The sequence below is a fragment of the Rhyacophila brunnea genome, unplaced genomic scaffold (genome assembly GCF_057557595.1).
Source record: "Rhyacophila brunnea isolate RB1 unplaced genomic scaffold, BYU_Rbru_1.0 scaffold_4, whole genome shotgun sequence".
Taxonomy (NCBI): Eukaryota; Metazoa; Arthropoda; class Insecta; order Trichoptera; family Rhyacophilidae; genus Rhyacophila; species Rhyacophila brunnea.
Window position 1 is genome coordinate 44,341,471 of NW_028233068.1, and position 20,724 is coordinate 44,362,194.

General features: G+C 34.8%; 1 protein-coding gene across 2 annotated transcripts in view; it reads right to left on the minus strand.

Annotated features, from left to right (window-relative positions):
• Positions 1-5,086: 5,086 nt before the first annotated feature.
• LOC147067418 (apolipophorins-like) overlaps positions 5,087-20,724 on the minus strand; it is a 98,536-nt gene continuing 82,898 nt past the window's right edge. For both annotated transcript variants that reach the window (XM_085953941.1, XM_085953940.1), the window contains 6 exons: positions 19,521-19,682; positions 15,379-15,497; positions 14,545-14,650; positions 7,794-7,891; positions 6,569-6,769; positions 5,087-5,244 (listed from right to left, as the gene is read on the minus strand). In XM_085953941.1, coding sequence (XP_085810067.1) covers positions 5,239-5,244; positions 6,569-6,769; positions 7,794-7,891; positions 14,545-14,650; positions 15,379-15,497; positions 19,521-19,682 — 692 coding nt within the window. In that variant the 3' untranslated portion in view covers positions 5,087-5,238. The remainder of the gene's footprint in view (positions 5,245-6,568; positions 6,770-7,793; positions 7,892-14,544; positions 14,651-15,378; positions 15,498-19,520; positions 19,683-20,724) is intronic.

Below are 20,724 nucleotides of genomic sequence, written 5' to 3' on the forward strand. Positions count from 1 at the left end.
CTTCTTGTGAAATCTCCTATATATTATTATCCTAAGAGATTTTGGAAAATGCACCAACAGCTCATTTAAGCGACATTTTATTGTTATTTTTACATCTTCACTTCGAAATTTGCGCTACCGATTCATCTACCGATTCAATTGAACACATTTCAGAAATTTTCCATTATTTTACATGTACGTGACGTTTCTATCCGATATTTTAGTATTATCCAATACAATCGCCATATTTACTGTTTACGCCTCACAGAATGACGTCCTCGTCGCTTAAGACCTTCTAATCCTTTATTTGACAAATGAATTCGATTATTTTTATTCAAATATCGTAATGTAGGCATTGGCGCACTTTTTTCTGGTGAAAAAACCATAATCTTGGTACAATTCACTACGTATAATATCTTCTGACAGCGCCGTTCGCCACTGTCCGCCATTTCATAGATAATATTGATACCTCCACGTTTATACGTGAATGGAGGACCCCTTAAGGGTAAAGTACGAGCGAAGTTATGGATGCCACATTCATGTTTCTTGTAGTCCGCCCAGCCGGATTTCCCTCTGTCGCCGCTCGATCACGTGGAATGCTCTGTACTTTTATTTGTTAGCGGAATAAATATACCTAATGCTGTTCCTTTTGAGCCCAATTCCCCGAATTCAGTAACACGGCTACCTGACGGGAAAAAAACCCATAGCAGGTAAAGGCCGAAGGTACCCGCCGCGGGCGAGAATGATAGAGAGGGGTGAATGTTCAGGGGTAGATTGAGAGGGACAGCGACAGGGACGGCACGCGGTAGGTGTCCAGGCTGGCGAGGCAGTTGGCTTGAGTCTCCGAAACAAGACGGACTGTGTCCTTAGATTTTAATTGACAGCCTACGGCGCCCATCTTTAATAAATTTAGGGCTGTTCAAAATTTATAAACCGTGTTAAACTTCATAATTGTGTTAATGTGAATTGATATTGTGTGATGTATGTTTTTTTTTTTTTTGTTGTGAACCTAACTGTTAAATATAAAACTCTGTGCTACGAACCACGTGTGTTTCATTGGGAAGATCCAACATAATCAACTGTCAATCCTGCATCTTTACCTAACCTAACCTAACCTTACACTGAACGTGCTCTACCGAAACACCGAAACCCAGCTTCATTTGACCGCCCTAAACCATTTCAACCACTGAGCTAGTCGAAGGGTGGAAGCTGGTCGTGTGACTCACACGAATCGACCGACAGCACGCTAATCAGGGCATAATTGACGCCTGGCCGACCGGAGAGTCGAGCGCGGAGATCGGATCGGGCTGTGCGGCCCCGACTCCCCTCCCTACCCGGACTTCCGGGGTGTCAACGTGATATTCCAAATTTGATTTTTTTAAATACTTCTTTGTGGCTGTTCACTCAATCTTTTTTTATTGAATAATTACCTAGGCTACTAATTTCCATAGATCAGAATATAGTCATATTAAACTAACAAAGTTGCGATTGCAAACAATGAAAGAAATTAATACGAATTGTTATAGTCATCAAAATGTGTGATATTGTATAATATCTACCTATTTTTATCGTCCCTATCATCATCAATCTTGACCTATCTATTGCTGGATGAAGGCCTCCTCAGCCTTATTCTACTCCTTACTTACACATGAATTGTTATATTTATATATATATTATTTATATTATATAGTCATCATCATCAACCAGGATCAATCCACTGCTGGATGAAGGGTTTCACAACCTGATTCTACTACTAGCGGTTAAACAAATTTGTGATATTATACCTATTTCTATTATCCTCATCATCATCGACCTGAACAATTCCACTGCTGGATAAAGGCCTCCCTAGCTTGATTCTATTCCTTTCTCTCATTTCAATTGCTGTATTTATCAAAATCTGTGATATTATATTTATCTACATATTTATATAGTCATCATCATCAACCAGGATCAATCCACTGCTGGATGAAGGGTTCCACAACCTGATTCTACTACTAGCAGTTAAACAAATTTGTGATATTATACCTATTTCTATCATTCTCATCATCATCAACCTGAACCAATCCACTGCTGGATAAAGGCCTCCCATGCCTGATTCTACTCCTTTCTGTCATTTGAATTGCTGTATTTATCAAAATCGGTGTTATTATATTTATCTACATATTCATATCGTCATCATCATCATCATCATCAACCAGGATCAATCGACTGCTGGATGAAGGGTTCCGCAATCTGATTCTTGACAGTATTGAATTTCTATATTTATTAAAAATGCTAATGTTATTTATCTACATATTCATATCGTCATCATAATCATCATCATCATCAAATCATCATCATCATCAACCAGGATCAATCCACTGCTGGATGAAGGTTATCCCAACCTAATTCTACTCTACTTGGTCATATAAATTGCTATATTTTTTTTTATTTGTGATTTTATATACCTCTACCTATTTATAATACCCAAAATAAATTTTGTTTCGATATGAATGTCCCGCACCGGAAGACTATGTTATTTAAGGTTAAATTTTAATTCAAAATTTGATTTTTTAAATATTATTCAACGGCTGCAAGCATTTATTATTTATATACTGCTAACCTTTTATTATCTAAATGAGATTAATATTCATGTTATATTGGATCACCATTTTTATAATAATCACATACATTGCTTTATATTCGAATTTATGAGATGTATAATTATTTATCATTATTAAATGCATGTGTTTTAACGAAACATTTATATAACTACACATATTTTATTCTATTAAAATGTCAGTGGTCGCAATCGGCGATTGCAAGCTGTTCTACTTGGTCTATCAGCCTGAGGTGGTGTCGGACGATATTGTGAAGGCCAGACTCCAGAATAGACTACGCATATGACCCCAAATTTATATTGACAGTGACGACTTGAAAATCGTAAAACTGACAAATCAGCACAATGTCAAACTGTCTTGAGGTGAATGAAAATCAATTCCGAAGGGAAAACTCTATGCATACTTCACAATTATATTAAAATCCAACACCGCCAAGCCGTCTGGAAGACCTAGCGAGACAGACTGGCGAGAGCCAGCTGGCTCAGCTAGTTATAATTATTATAACTAAGGCGTGGACAACTTTTGTCATTTTTTTTCAGGGTCGAACTCAAATATTGCAACATGTTTTAATTTAAAAATGCATCAATAATTTGACATACCTGTGTAGTTTATGAAAAATGAGTAATGTAAATGAACTTTAGTAACATGTGAAGATAGGTACAGCGAAATAAGGATTTAATCTTAATTTGCTATAAGACACGTTATTAGGTAATATCAAGGAATTTTTGTTATATAGATGTTTTGGTGTTATTTTATACAAACTATTGAACAATTTTATTGTCAAAATAACACATCATTTATTCAATGTAATGCATGATGGAATAAAATAATAATTACCCATGTGGGTACTTAGTGGCAATTTTATTTTTGCGATCATCGCATCCGAACTGAATGTGTCAATTCAATTGGCAATGATTTTACTTGTGCATGCGATGCCATCGTCGCACTCGATTCTACATTTTGTGCATTGTACTATGTATTTTGGCTGAAATATCACAATAGTTTTTGATAAAACACTAAGTAATTTTGGAAACCAAATTACTATTATTTAAAAACTACATTTTAATATGATGTTATTTGCATGGAGGAGGTTTTGACCCTTGGGTAAATCCAACTCGAACAACTCTGCATGTTTTACTCCAAGAACCAAAACTCTTCGTCATCATAATACGTGAACAGAATGTCAAACTTGTATCTACCTACAGACTATTCATTTGAATTTATTCAAAAAAATTTCCCATTGCGGTGACAGGGCTTTTTATTTTCAGAATACATTTACAGTCAAGAATACAGCGTCTAAAACATATTTAAAAAAATAAATAATTCATGGAGTGCGGCGGTTTCAAGCGACCGACATGAGAGCGGAAAAACGAATCAATCTGTCTCGCAAAATCGCTCGAAGCGACCGGGCGGTCTCTTGTGCATGCGTCGGCGCATGCCGACTGAACCATCTGCGCACCTCAGAATTAGATATGACTGCGCTTCGAAATAATGATATTTCTTACGGGCTAGAAATTTCTGTATCGTAGTCGATCTGATCATGTCTGCATGAATCCGCCCAATGACGATTCAGGCCTCGTGGCCTTGGATCATCTGAAGATGCCATGGTTTAGGCGGTATCAACGTACCTACGCAAAAGTTCTTAGATATATAATTATTAAAATATGTATTTGCACGCATTGTATAAAATGCTTCACTATTGCTTACAAAAAAATTTGCTGCAATAAAAAGAACAATAAACGTAGTCACCCGAGAATTTTAATTGCTACATACGAATATCAATTCTTTGCAATACCCCGCTCAGCTAAAATTATTTTCGCAAGATAATTATGATAAGTACCTTCGCACCTGAGCTGGCAAAAAAAACAACTGACAAATTGTAGAAACCCATACTAAGAATAATTTGGGCAGAAGTGTTCTTAGGATATTCGATTCGTCCACCAATTTTATGTGTTTTTTTATGGGTTGACGGTTAAAAACATCAACAGTCTGGCGTTTAATTATAACCTTAAAAATATTATCTTTTAGTTAATTTTAGATAATTTTTCTGGGATTGGAAAGATTGATAAAAATAATTATTACTAATATTTGAGTCATCGAGTTGCAGAAACCACCCTGGACACCTGATCAGTGCCGTGGGACGAAATAACTCGCGAGTTCTAGTAAACGTCATAATTTCTGAATAAACTTTTTGTGTATATTTTCTAAACAATATTTATCATTTTAGTGTGAAAATATTCACAATAAACTCGAGAAACATGTTGATTTGATAAGTTTTCACATATATTCATCATTCTGTTCCTATTTCATATTTTTCAAGGGATTTATTTTATTCCAAAAATAGCTGGCCTACAAGTTGGTACCTAGTAAAGTTACCTAGTAAAAATTAGCTGCTAGTGGATAAGGTTAAATATCCCTCTTATTTTCCTCTTACATTTCCATGCTAAAAAGCGGTTTTGGTGACTCGATGACTCATTTATATATGTCAATAATAATAAAAAACATCATTTATTATTTAATCTTATATTTTTTTATTGTCAAAAATAGTAATATAGCTATTATTAAAAAATCGTAGGTATACATTTTAGAAAAATAAATGATGAATGTAATTTTATTCTTTGTAATGATCCATATCCTGAATTATTCGTTAATAAGGTTATCATTTCTGAAAAGAGAAAAACAAATATATTATTTTATGTGTGTGGGTGAACACCAGTACAATGAAATCCCAAGATGTTGAAGAAGCTCCCTATCTGCCAGATGGAGCTTTCTGTGAAGTTTCCTTACCAAAATTGGTAAAGCGAGTTTCAAAGTACCATTTTTCTAACCCTCAAGACTCTTATTTTCAAACTCTTCAAGCTTGTATGAAAAATTAGTAGACTTTTTACTTCAGTTTCATATTATGTTTAGGCTTCATTTCAAGAAGGTTTTCTTCACCATTTTGTTAAATAATATTCGATTCCAGATTTAGGGTCTCAATAAATAAATCTAATGGGATTAGGGTGCAGAGATCAGCTCTACACTTATAAAATGTCAAAAATAAATCTAATACTACAGTGTCCGAGGATGAATGCCTTATTATCTGAGGTCTCAATATGAATTAAAAAATCACTAGTAAGTACTGATTATTATTTTGTTCAATTTCTTGAATTGATACGAGTATTGTATGTTTTGTGCTCTATAGTATGGAACTGTTGGAATATTAACACTATTATAAGGTTCCAGGTCCAGTTTAGGCTTTTCAAAATGAAGAAATGATGATTCCGGTATTATCAATAGCTCAGCGCTTTATTCAAGTGTACCCATAATGAGTGGAATGCACCGCGCTGAGATTATAGAATTGGTTTGGCAATTGGAATAAAGGGCGTACTAAATTAATGTCACAGGTGGCTGCGCGGCTTAAGCGTTGGACTGTCACGCTGTGGGTCCCAGGTTCGAATCCTGGGTCTGGCAAGTACACATGTTGTTTTTCAATTTGTGTGTGAGTCAGGGTATGGACCTAATAAGTTGAGCAAGTGGCTGACATCCATTTCTCGTAAAACGAAATCTGTTAATACAAACCTCTACTCTGTGGAGGCCCATATGATCCTATTAGGATCGGATATGGTCGGAAAAAAAAAATTAATGAGGCATCATATTGGTACTTAGCAAGTTAATTAAGGCTAAGAAGAGCGGAATGCAGAACCATCTGTCTTAACTAAAATAGTCTTAAGAGAAGTGCAAGTAGTCTATGGTTAAGGAATCCTTTTCGGTGGACTTAAGATAACGTTTGTAACTATGGTTCTGCATTGCGCTCAAAATTAATAAGTGACCAATTTGAACATTTCATACGAAAGACTGCAGTCTGAAATAAAATGTCTGATTTCATAGAAAGTGTCTGTGAATATAGAAACTTAAGCTCATATCTTCGGAACGTTTAAGGTGGTGGGAATGGGAATGTCCTTACCTAACCTTGAAAAATTATTTAAATAAATTATGTCGGTACTTACGGTGATTTTGACCCTTGAGGTTGTTTCACAAGTGACCTGAGGGAACAGATCCATAAATCCCAATTCACAAGAGCACTCTTTCTCATACGAATAATTAGTTATGGAGTCGGCAATGGTTTTTGCCGCCATATCAATGTATTTCTCCTTTCGCTTGGCATCCATTTTAAAGAATGATATCGTCTGATAAATGTTGCCATACGTCTGAAAAAGTTCCAACAAATTCTTATACACAGGTTCTATTTTCAAGTTCTATTAACAAGTTCTATTATCATCAATATTATTGATGATAATAGAACTACAACCAATCATATCTGCAGAAGTATTGCTTTGTGCACGTCATGTAGAAAGATCCATGAAAATACTCAATTGAATTAATGCAAATAACCTTATTAATAAATTTATTGTCAATACAACCCTATTTTTTCCTAGCAATTGTGATTATTGCGAAGTTCAATCTCATTTCTTAGTTTCAAGTTTTATCTCTTTAAAATGTCTCTCACCCGAATCCGTACAATGAAACTAATTATTTAAAAAATCCCTTTAAAGAAGAATATTTTTGCATATGATTTTACGGCTCACGGCTTACGCGTCGGCTTTTAATGTCGTGGGTCCCTGGTTCGAATCCTTGGTCTGGCAAAATACACAATAATATATTATTGTTTTTCAATTTGTGCTTGGAGTCAGAGTATGGACCTAATAAGTTGAGCAAGTGGCTAAATCCATTTCCCGCAAAAACAAAAAATCCTTAAATACAAACCTCCACTCTGTGGAGGTCCATATCGTCAGTGTTTTGTAAAAAGGGCAAATTAACCAAAATCCTATTTAACAGGAGGAGGATTTTTAACTTTTGACATTTATTTGTTAATTACCTGTGGATGATTATAAATATCTAACAAGTTTATAATAAAGCTTAGAAAGAATACTGTCATTATAATAGGCATTATTATATAATATTTTAAAAGGCCTAATATGTCACATTCGCTTTTTATTCGTAATACTAAATGAATATTCGCCCTTACGATTATCATTTTTAAAAACTTTCCTGTGGAGATACAAATTCGCCGTTTTTACACAACAAAGCTATTAGGGTACATATTGTATTTTCATTAAAATCTTGATTTCGCCAAAATGGTTGATTCGCCCTTTTTACAAAACACCGACGGATATGATCGATCATATTAGGATAAAACATGGTAAAAATAAAATATGTTCATATAATACATACGCCCAAGGAAAATTTGGCACATTCATAATGGGAATAATAAAACATCCATCGTGGAGAGGATTTCTCCCCAATGATGTATACTTCATCATCATTGAAACCTGTAATTACAAAAATATGTATTTATACCAAGGACATATCAGCAGGGGGGGGGGGCAAGAGGAGCAGTTGCTACGGGTCTCATAATTCATTTTTAATTTCATTCCCAATTTCTATAAATAATGGCAATTATTGAAACATCGAAATTTTTAACGTATTAATTCTATTTTTTGATGTTCAGCAATCAGTCAAAGGCGACTAATAACAAACATAATTTTCTAGGTACTGATACTGATACTGCTGAAGCATGATAAGTTTTTGTAATAGATTCCAGAAATCAAAACTAGCATTTGATATTTCCATCCCCACAATTTTGATTTTGAAGAGCGGCCTCAGAAACAGTGGTTGCCCTTTGCCTCACAGTTTCCTTGAAAGGCGCTGTGTAAGCAGTTCATATAGGTACATACTTATATATTACTCCATAATATTAAGGGCGGACATGCTCAGCGTAGGTCAAAATTGAGCTTTTATTGTATTTTCAAAGCATGATCCTGGACATTCCTTAAACGTTGTAGATAATATATTTATATAATTTTGAAGCCTTATTATTCTTTTTATTTTAAACATTTGATAACTGCATAAAGTTTTGTTATTACATAAAATAGTGTTCTTTTAAACCTCTCGCTCTAATGTTTTAGAATATAGTCATATTTCAGTACATCCATGTGCAGTGGTGTTAAGATTTTTTACATTTATTAATTTTTAATCGCATTTATAAAACCATTAGTATAATTTATGACGAGATAATTTTAGTAAAATATTTAAGATAAAAAATTTTATTGATAATCTCTGTGATCCCAAATTTGACAAGAATTAGGCATTTTATTATTCAAAAAATCGGCAAGATTAACACATTTGAAGATGATTCTAAAGATACTTATTATAAGCTATGTCTTTGACCATTCAAGTGTGATAAACATCCTACGAATAATGATTGCTTTATAATAATTATTGACCTGAGAATAAGGTAGTGTCTTTTGAAATACGCCATTTATTTTGGCATTCTCCAGTAGTTAAGCTACAACATACGGCCGTACCCATAAATTGACATACTAAAACTGAAGTAGGGAGTAAGATCATGTTAACCCGCATGTCTGTGAGAATCATTGGAATTCGTGGCAGCAAAAAATTTTCGGCTCGGAATTTACCATTCAAAATGGTGGCTTCGATAATGTTTTTCATAAATTTTTTAATGACCAATCGCGTGCCATTACACAGCCGTGGTGGGTTCAAATTCCGAAGTAAAATAACCGGAGATCCAACTTTCAGTCGTAGAAGGTGTGTGTTGACATGCCTGGCAAATCCAGAATCCAGAATCCTGAAATCCAAAAACTCTGTTGGATAATTTACAGCTTCGTTGGTATCGCAAACTGTATCGATCGATTTGTATGATACCAAGTCTCCTGTCAATGACTGCTATATCTTGAAGTTTAAATCGTCGATGTCCCCACATTTTTCGCTGCCAAAATGGCTCTTTCTGCCAGCCACGCATGATTTATGTATTGTGTGCGTACATCGGAAAATAGGTGGTCAATGAGAGCATTTTGCGAATCAACGATTGTGCAGAAATTAGTGGGCAATTTTATGCATCCAGTATTTTCATGGACAGCAATTTTTCCATCGCCGATATCTAACAATTGGTTCGAGAATTTGTCAGTGGGGATCTAGTAGCATTTGGACGCGTATATTTATTTTAAGCTGAACTTTTTCAACATTACGCGACAGTGGCGATAATTTCAAGCAAGCGTTGTTTTTTATATCTTTGAGTGTTCTGTTCAACGCCTCAAGCAGGGACGGCTCTAGTAAAGGAGCAAAGTGTGCAGTGCACTCCCATCGTAGATTAAATACAAATATATAATATAAAACCCCCATGTATTCAGAAAAATGCGATATCGAAAACTTATGCGAAATCACTCATTTTAAATTCCGCGCGTTTTCGAACAATGGTAACGCAAGCGCTTCAACACTTCGCCTCAGTCACCCATACACACAAATGTCGAAAAAACAATGTCGATGAGACGCGACCAATACACATGTAATAATTCCATCGATGTGACACGCCAGGAGCATTATTCGAAGTGTTCCTTGAATTTACGCACATTTTACACGCACACATTTATAGCGGACAACCACAACGACAAAAGAAATGAAGCTTGTAGAATCAAAATCACCAAAGTTATATAAGACTACATGAGTCTTCGTTGGAAACGATGTTTTTCATCTTCTTTTCATTTCAAGTACAGTGTACCGGTGGAAAGCACACACACATAAACTAGTCATGTGGACTTTTATACACAAACCTCACTAACCAATATGAATATTCCTACATATAACTCAGGCGACGCGTCGAGGTACAGTTGGAAGCCTAATTATTATAATGAAATGACGAACTTCATGTCGATGCATATTGTGTCAAAAATATAATCATATTCACGACTGTTAGTTTGGTTGATATAGTCTATGGGTTGATCGTTCGACAGTTGGGTTTATAATATAGATTTAATAGTATTTACAATGAGTACCGTGTATTCAGTTGCATATATTAAGGACAATCGTCACGATTTTTCCAAACGAATTGATATTAAAGTGGCAGGCCGTCCTTTGCCATCTATAAATTTAATTCAAAAGTGTACAGTGAAAACGAAGATTGTTAATCGGAAATTTAATGTGCAAATGTACTCAAAAACACAATGGCTTTGCGGATGTAATATTCTTAATACCCTATTTTGTTTTCCGTGTCTGTTGTTCGGCGGAGATGTTAACTGGACGGTCCATGGGATTCAAGACTTGGTCCACCTGTCAGTAAAAATCAAAAAACACAGTGGTTCAGAAAAACATATTTTAAATGAAATGCAACTTGCAGTCTTGGGAGAAATAGATATACGTTCACAATTGGATGCAGGGTACCGTTTATCTGTGAAACAATTTAACGAACGTGTCGACAAAAATCATTATATTTTATCCAGATTGATTGACTGTGTGAAGTTCTGTGGTGCATTTGAATTAGCTCTTAGAGGACATGATGAATCTGCAGATTCAAATAATCCAGGTGTTTACCGAGGGCTTATTGACTTTGTCTCGGAAATTGACATAGACTTGAAACAGCATTTGGAGAGCAATAGTGTTTTTAAGGGTACATCAAAAACGATTCAAAATGACATTTTAGATTCGATTCTAGAGGTGTGCCGTAACGAAATTAAAAATGAAATATCACAAAGCAAGTTTGTAGCTATACAAGCAGATGAAACAACGGACGTATCTACTACAGAACAACTTGTTTTGGTCATAAGGTATGAACTACGCGGACAGATCCATGAACGATTCTGGAAATTTATGACGCCGAAAAACCACACTGCGGCAGGTATTGCATCTGAAATTTTGAAAGAACTAGAACTTCTCGACATTAAACAAGCACAACTAATTGGCCAGAGTTATGACGGCGCATCCGTGATGAGTGGCCGATTAGGTGGTGTACAGGCTTTGATAAAAGCTTCGTATCCACACGCACACTTCATACATTGTTATGCACATCAATTGAATTTGATAATGGAAAGAAGTGTTTCAGCTAACACCATAGTCCGAAACTTTTTTGCTAATTTACGAGCGTTTCCAATTTTTTTTTCGAGGTCTGCGAAGCGAACTGATATCTTGAAAGAAATAGTTCATAGAAAAATACCAGCAGCACCAACAACGAGGTGGAATTTTAATATAAGAACAGTTACTGTTGTCCATACTTATCGAGATCAGTTAAAAGAGTGCATGGAACACATTTTAGAATCTGAAAATTTAGACGCCGATACCATTAATCAAGCTGGAATGTTGTTACGGTATATAAACGAAGACAATTTTAACTATTGGTTAGATTTCTTTGCCAAAATTATGCCAAACTGTGATATACTTTTTAAACAACTTCAATCGAGGTCAAAGGACGTGTTGGAGATAAATATGGACATTGAACACTTTACGCGTGCTATACAATGTATTCGTCAAAATAATCATATGTCACAAATTCAACCATCGAAAAAACGTCGTCCCAATGATTTACCTCATTCTGTGATATGCAATGAAGTATGCGACATTATAGTGAACCAAGCGAAAGATCGTTTCGAATATAAAGGTCATTTAGTAATATCCAAATTGTTTTTTAGTGAAAAGTTCCGGGATTATCATACAAATTTTCCAACTACAGATTTTAATACGGTAACATCATTATACGACATTATTGACAAATTTAAACTTAAAAATGAACCAATAGTCTTATACAGTAGAGAAGATTTCTACGTTACTGATGGAGCATTGTCGATACTTCAACTTTTCACTAATAATAATTTACTGGAAGTATTTAGTGAAAGTGTTACCCTATTAAAAATAATTTGTACAATTCCGATGACTTCAGTGGAAAGTGAGCGTTGTTTCTCAACTTTAATGAGAGTTAAGTCATTTTTGAGAAATACCATGTCTCAAGGCAGGCTAAATGCTCTTGCGATGCTAAGTATAGAAAAACAATTGATATCGTCAATACCGGACTTTAATATTCGTGTTATTGACGTGTTTTCAAAATCCAAGGATCGGAGGATGGACTTCTTGCATAAATAGGTGAGTCTTTTTTGCACTCCCTCATATTCTTGTCACCGGCCGCCACTGGCCTCAAGAGAATGTTTGTGTACCATAGTGCATTCATCCCAGATGATAATTTTTCATTATTTCAGCACTGTGGCCATGGATGATTATTTTTTTATGTTGCACACTGCGTCTGGGTTATTTTGAATATTCAGTGGCAGCTTAAACGCTGAATGAGCTGTTCTGCCTCCATCCAATAAAGTTGCTGCAATGCCAGATGATGCAACGGCCAATGCGATGCCATTATTTGATAGTATTTCGGCGAGAATTAACGAAATGAGAAATGTTTGTCAGTTCCACCTGGTGCATCCAAAAAAAAAGAATTCACCTTGTCCCGCTCACTGTCACTTTGCAATTCGTGCGTGTGTGATTTGAAGAATTTCTATAATTCATTGTGCTCATTCAAACGGCGTCCAATTTACTGACGATGCGCCTGGTATTAGACGAATTGAAGTTATTGTAGCCGCAACGTGCATCCACACAATTGATGTCCTCACCGCCCATGAAGTATTGGTGAAGGCATTGGCAGCAATGAGCCTACTTTGTTAGGTACACTTGGCCTTTGATTTTGAATGTTGAATGGAATTGTTGACCATTTGCCGCAGTATTGTGAACTATTTCTGTTGCTCCAAACGAAGTCATTTGGAAGCATGAATTGAATGTGTGAATGGACTTCAGGAACAGGTTTGAATCTGGATCCGTGCCGATGAGCAAGCCGTTCAATGGTTCTGGTGGTGTCTCAATATCTGGTAGTTGCACTTTTCCTGATGCGCAACACATCCCGACTGACTCATGTTTGGATTTGAGCGCATGATAATGGGGACATTCTTTGTCCATAGCGCCAATCAGCACTTTAGGATGAGCGGAATATTCAATATCTGGCTCGTACTCAAATGTGAGACGAAGGAAAGAAGCGGATGTAAATGCGCGATGTACTTGTTGGCGTTGTCGGTCATTTGCTCTGAGTGTGTTAACTACGAACCGGCGCGCATGTCTCCATTCCAATTGTCGCTGTTGATTTCGTTCAGCTCGTGCCTCTTGTGATTGAGATGCACGCAATTGCGACATGCTCACACGCACATTTTCGTTATCTTGTTCGTCTGTTCTTTCTGCTCTACTATTTTGCATGTTTGTTGCTTTATTCGTTCAACGACCAAAATGGGCCCACTTGCGTCTTGATGGCATTGTTCTCTGTAATACACGCACACAAATAGATAAATTAAAATAAATCATACAAAATTTTGCACGCACTGCGTTGTGATATGCCGAATGAAATGTCAAAATGACGCGACGCTTTTCGTGAATTCTTCTCGGACGTAGCGCTATCTGTCATTCAACAACATAAATAATTTCGTTCTGTTTGAAATAGGAACGACGGTTGAATTTGTTCATTATACTAAAATCGCGATTAAAAATGGGAGGGTGAAAATTTGAGGTTATAAGTATTTTTTAATGCCAAATAAGAAAAAAAAAATGGTCAAAAAAAAAATAGAAAATTTTTTTTGGATAGGGTCACCCTAATCATCTAGCGGTATGAAATATACTTTACAACCGATTCTCATACCTAACAAATATTCATTAAAAAAATCATAAAATTCCGTCGAGCCGTTTCGGAGGAGTGCGACCACAAACACCGTGACACGAGATTTTTATATATATAGAGATTATCTACAACGTTTAAGGAATGTCCAGGATCATGCTTTGAAAATACAATAAAAGCTCCATTTTGACCTACGCTGAGCATGTCTCCCCTTAAGCTTATTACCTTATCACAGAATCTACTTGACTCACCTGGACCCGAGAGGTAAACGGAGATATTCGAAAATTGCTACTTTTTCGGCCATGGCAAAAACCAGAATTTAAAATGCTATTTATGTATAAAGAAAAATGTTATTCAACATGAAGGAAGTGTTAACTTTTCTTCAATCTAACAATCATTAGGTACTCTTTAAAGAAGTTTAATAATAAACTTCAATACTGTAGTTACTTTGAGAGTCCAAGCAGATGTGGTAAAAAAATAGGATTGTGTTCATACCGACAACATCAGGGTGATTGCCGAAAGTTGATTCAGGCATATGAGAAATCAAATGAGCAACTGCGCCTTCTTCCTTCATGAAGTATTGACCATAATAGTTTGACAGCTAAAAACATAATAACACAAAAAATCTGAAATCCGAAATAAACAAACATGAAAAATAAACCTGTTTGTGACTTCACAGCATTGTTAGCTGTAAAATTGACAAAAAAATATCATCATCAGGATCACAACATTATGGAGGTGCGTCCTGACCTGTTGTAATCTCTGTCTGTCCCTATCCAAAATTGCTGTTTTTCAGTTTGGTACCCAAATCATATAGCAGTCATAAGTGTTTCCACCTGGTCAACGAATTTTTGTCTGCATTATGAACTGTCTCTTCTTCTACTAGATTACTCAACATTATTATTTATTCTTTTTGTCGGTTCATTGTTATTCTTAAGATATACATGACCGATCCAGTGCAGTCACCCACCCAATCTTCATTGATTGAACTGAAGTCTTTGTACAAGCCATTGAGTTCAGCATTGTACCTCCTCCAATTGTTGCAATCCCTGATTGGTCCATAGATTTTATCTAGCGGAAAATATTTTTTTGGATGACCAGATACAAATTTTGCTTTTACTTTGGCGAGATAGATTTGCTGGGACGAAAACATTTAATTTACCTAAACAGCATTTGTCCACCGACATGATTTCCTCTGTAAAATCATTTATGGCGGCACACAAGGGCACAAAGGTAGACAAAATAATTGTCCATTGTAGTGTATGTCCTTTGTTTTTACTTCAATTGCTTAAGTACTATTTAGATTATATAAATTTTAAGGGTATTTACCATTGGCATCAATCCAGAGGGACACGGTATTGGGTGAACAAGTATGAAAGTTTTCGTTGCGTTTGGTCTCAGTTGCAGTTCTCTCAATCTCCACTTTGCCAGGAACATATCATCATAACCTGTCAATTAAATTAAATAATTTCTGCCATCAAGTTGATATTAATACGTTGAATTAATGCTAAATATATCGTTGATTTTTGCTCCAGTTAGAGCATAAAATGGTACCCAATAAAGTGGGAGATACCTCAATAGATTTTTTATGATCGTTGGTTGACGATTATTCATTAAACGCCTGCGTATTCAGAAGAGGATATGGAAATACATACCTATTGATTGAAAAAATAATATGAATATTTTATTAAATTTAGAGGTTCATTCAATTATAACTCTACTAGTAACTTCACCATGTTCGATCCTGAGAGGACGAGGAGAGAGTGGGCCTCCACAAAGTGGAAGTTATATTAACAGATTTTTGTTTGTACGAGAAATGGGTATTAAGCCGCGTTGACACGGTCCAAGTACGATCCAAGTACACTTGGATCGAGTGCCATCCAAATGACAGCTTCATATTAATTATTCCTATCCAAGCTAACTTGGATGAGTAGGACGCGGTCCAAGTAGCTTGGATAGGAATAATTAGTATGAAGATGTCTCATACGAGTACACTTGGATGGCACTCGGTCCAAGTGCACTTGGATCGTACTTGGACCGTGTCAACGCGGCTTTAGCCACTTGTTCAACCTATTACAGTGATGCACAAACCACAGCCCAAAATAACAAGTACATCATCACTAAATTTGCAGAGTGGAGAGTGATTGGAGTAGCCGATATGAGGGGTCTAGTTGCAAAAGCGCCACTGTTTGATTTTGGTCGATATTTAGTTAGCTACTGATCATGAGAGTGTATCAAAAAAGCTATCGAATGCAGTCTTCGTTTTTATGCAAAAGCAACCCTACATACCATAAAAATCACTTTAAAATATGCTGTAAGGTGCGAACTCGCCACTGTTTAAGAGGGAGAGGCATGCCAGCAGAGAACCTAGCGGAAAAATACGAAGCTTGCAATTAGAGATTTTTTTTTGATAATTTACAATTTCAACTGTATTAATTAATAAATATGTATCTGAAAACATTAAAAAGATTTTTTATTTATTTTTTAATTTAAAGATAAACTTACAATTGTAAAAAAATGTAATAAAATGTGAATTCGTTGCAGGGTCACATCTTATTATTACATTATATTTTATGGTCATATTTATTATTAAAATTTAGTTTAAGTTTTAAATTTTTCATCGTTTTAATTTTTGACTAATTCATTGTTTTAATATTTTTTATATTCATTTCAAAAAACATCGATTTTTATAAAATTATAAATGTGTATAACTTGAAATCCTTTTTCTTTATATCAAATTTTATTTTAGGTATGATCCCAATTTTGAAGCTCGATTTGATATAAATAAAAAGGATTTCAAGTTTTTTAAAATAAATATAAAAAATATTAAAACAATAAATTAGTCAAAAATCTAAACAATGAAAAATATAAGACTTAATAAACTAAATTTTATTATAAATATGACCATAACATAAAATATAATGTAATAATAAGATGTGACCCTGCAATGAATTCACATTTTTTTACAATTGTAAGTTTATCTTTAAATTAAAAAATAAATAAAAAATAATAAAAAATAAAAGTTAATGTTTTCAGATACATATTATCAAAAAAAAAATCACAAATTACAAGCTTCGTATTTTTCCGCTAGGTTCTCGCTGGCGTGCCTCTCCACCTTAATAAGTAACTTGGAAAAACACAATATTCAAAAAAAAAATATAGAAATTATATCATTTAAATTTATGGTATGTAATAATTTTGTTGTGGTCAGAATAAAAATATTTGCGGAAAGCAGAAACATATTTATCAACCCATTCAGAACAATATTCCAAAAAAATGGATTTTTTTGTCATTTGAATTTATGGTACCAACTTATTATGTGCTTAATAATTTTGTTGTGATCAAAATAAAAATATTAACGGAAAGCAGATTTAATCAAATAAATCACATTTATCAACGCATTCACAAGAATATTGCAAAAAATGTTTTTTTTTGTCATTTGAATTTATGGTACTTAGGCCGGGAATATACGGGCAACTCCGTATTGCTGCTGCCGGCAGTGGCAACTCGGAGACACCCCAATTTTTCATACAAAACTCATAACGGACGCACACACAGCAACTCACTGCTGCCGACCTCGGCAGCTGCAGTCAACGCGCTGCCCGGAACCTCCGAGTTGCGGCAGTTAATTTGCCGCCGCGTCAAAAATACACTCGGCAGCTCTAGCTGCCCGGTATAGCAACTCAGTCCCTCCCACCTCTCTCACCGCCTGGCGCCTAGTCATGGGCACCGTCATTCCAGTCCGAGTTTTTGCCAAATATGGATGACAATAATTTTGACACGGAAACTTTTATAAGTGACATAAAAAAACTATGATTGCATTTGGAATCTAAAATGTGATTTATTTGTAAAATGTGCCGTCTAAAATGTGCCGTAAATGTGCCGTAAATATATAAAAAAAATAAATGGAGTAATGCATCAATGCCCAGCCCTTTGAGACATGATAGGATGTATCCAAACAACACAGCTTCTCCTTCAACATTCATTTTGGATATGAGTCAAGATTCGTTCGTAAACTCCAGCTCCCGCTGATACATTTGCTGCCAAGCACGGCAGCATAAGTTGCCTTGGTCAGCAACACGAATTTTCCCGTATATTCCCGGCCTTATGTAATAATTTTTTTGTGATAAGAATAACAATATTTACGGAAACCAGATTTACATATTTTTAAACACATTCAGACGATATTCCAAAAAAAATAGAAATTTTTATATCATTTGAATTTATGGTATGTTATAGTTTTAATAGAAAGCAGATTTAGTTAAATATAACATATTCATCAGCTTTCCGTAAAAATGTTTAAAAGAACCGAACTATCTATCCAAAACCAATATGTAGGTACCTACAAATTGGTGATATGATTTGTACATTGTGCAGGTTTTTGTTAGAGATACTTAATACAAAAATTCACCAAATCTGGATATCGGAAAAATCTGTAAACATAGTTGCAAGAAACCAGAATATACCAAACTTATACAAGATATTCGAAAAAAATTTAACTCGTTTTATGAAAAAAATCTTGCTCGTTTTATCTTGTATGGCTATATATTATTTTTATATATTTTAAAGTAAACTTTTTCTAACTATAAGTATAGTAGGTACCTACCAATTTTATATTTTTCATGTTTTCATTGTTGAATTCTAATATTATATATCATAATAATTATACCTACATTACATGTAAGTTATTTTGAAATCCTTACATGATTATGTTACAAATTAAATGTATATAAGGTAAACTGGTAAACGGTAAACGAGTAAAAAAAACTGAGAATTCTAATTATGAATTGCCTACATAATCTGTTTTATGAAATATACACGCAAAATTTTGGTTTTCCCTCAAAATAAACCTGTGAATCGTTTTTACTATATTCTGAAAATTATTCACAAAAAGTAAACAGTGGCGCTTTTGCAACTAGACCCCTCATATGTAACTATTACACTTTTACCCACTGTGGCTCATGAAAAGTTATAAAATAGATTTCTTTCAAATTGGTTGTGCACCACCAACCTATTAAGTCCATACTGAATTGAAACACCAAATTGGAAAACAATATGTGTATTTGCCAGACCCAGGATTCGGACTTGGGACTCACGGCATTATAAGCCGACACTTAACCCGCTCGGCCATCTAAGCTCTCCCAAGTCATTAAATTAACCAAAGGAGCTACTGAATATTATTTTAATGCTTTGGCTGGACTAACTTTTCCTTCTTAAGACATTAGAAACATTAACTAATATAAATAAATGTCAATTTATATAGTATTACTGATTTATTTAACGAAATCATTTTACTCAACATTGTGACTGGCACTCTTGTATTAGTATTAGTTGAATCCTCAGCACCTCATTTATTAATAATAATGAAGTTTCTTTACTCTAAACACCGTAAATAATTTGTATACACATTCAGTACTTAACTACACCTTTATCTAGTTATCTATGTAGTTAAATTCAACCATCATACTAACCAAGGAGGAGATTCACGAAGTTAAGTGCATTAAGACTACCTTGCAGGAATTTATCAACCCTAGAATTATTAGTGTGGAAGGGTAAGTCGTAACGTGCAGTTCGGGCATAATCACCAAGCCGATCTTCATCATCGAATGTCATCTTATTTCCCACCATATTTGCTGAAAAATTTAACACATGAAATTATCATTTAGTTAAATAGTGTTAATTAATAAAAATATTTGTTATAGGAATTCCAGAGTTATTGTTATTACATTCTGTTTAAAGACTTTTAAGTTGCTTCTCATTTTTCTCACAGTAAGTTGTCGCTTTATGCTACCATATTTGTTTTAATCTGCCTGCATCCAATTAAATCAACAATAGGAACCAACTGAATGCCAAACATGAAATCCCTCTATGGAGGTATTCCATTATCTTTATAATTTTATTGTGGTAACGCAGTAAGTATTTTTTATTCTCGGTGGCATATTAAGCACTGTATTAAAATAGTATATAATATGTTACGCCAAATGTGTGAAATTACATATTACACGAAATCGGCAAAATTTTGCCTATTTCATGAAAAATGCAAGCCCGTTGCCTTATTCATGAATTAGTTAAAATATCTGACAAGTGAGTGAATTCGGCAGTAATTTTTCTGCCTAATTCATGCATTGGGTAAATTAGATAGTGGCGCTCCTAATTAAACTAACCAAATGTGTCAAATGTCATTGATTACATAAAAATATACCAATCAATCAATAACTACAATGACGTTCATATCCATTTACTATTCTAGAACTATAATATTGTCACCTCCGAAAGGGGGGGGGGGGTAGGTATTAGCGCTGGACCCCCCTGATGATGATGTAATGTCAGTCACGGTGATATCGTATGCTGGCTTCTTTCGGGGACATGCTTATATTGATTGACAACTCGGAATTATAGGCGAAAACAGGGCGTTTATTTGTCGGAATACATTTACAGTCAAGTAGTACGTACAAATATTTAACAAAAAAATATTTAAAAAAAAAAAAAAAAAAAATTGGCAGGAGACGCGTCCTGAGAGAGAGACCAAAAACCGAATGAAATATAATCCCTTTTTGGAGAGCAGGTCAACTCTCAGGAAGAATAAAATAAAACAAATTCTGTCACTGAAAAATGACAAAAACACTCTGCATATTGTACCTGGCTTATTTCTGAGAATTTCGCTCACCACAGAAA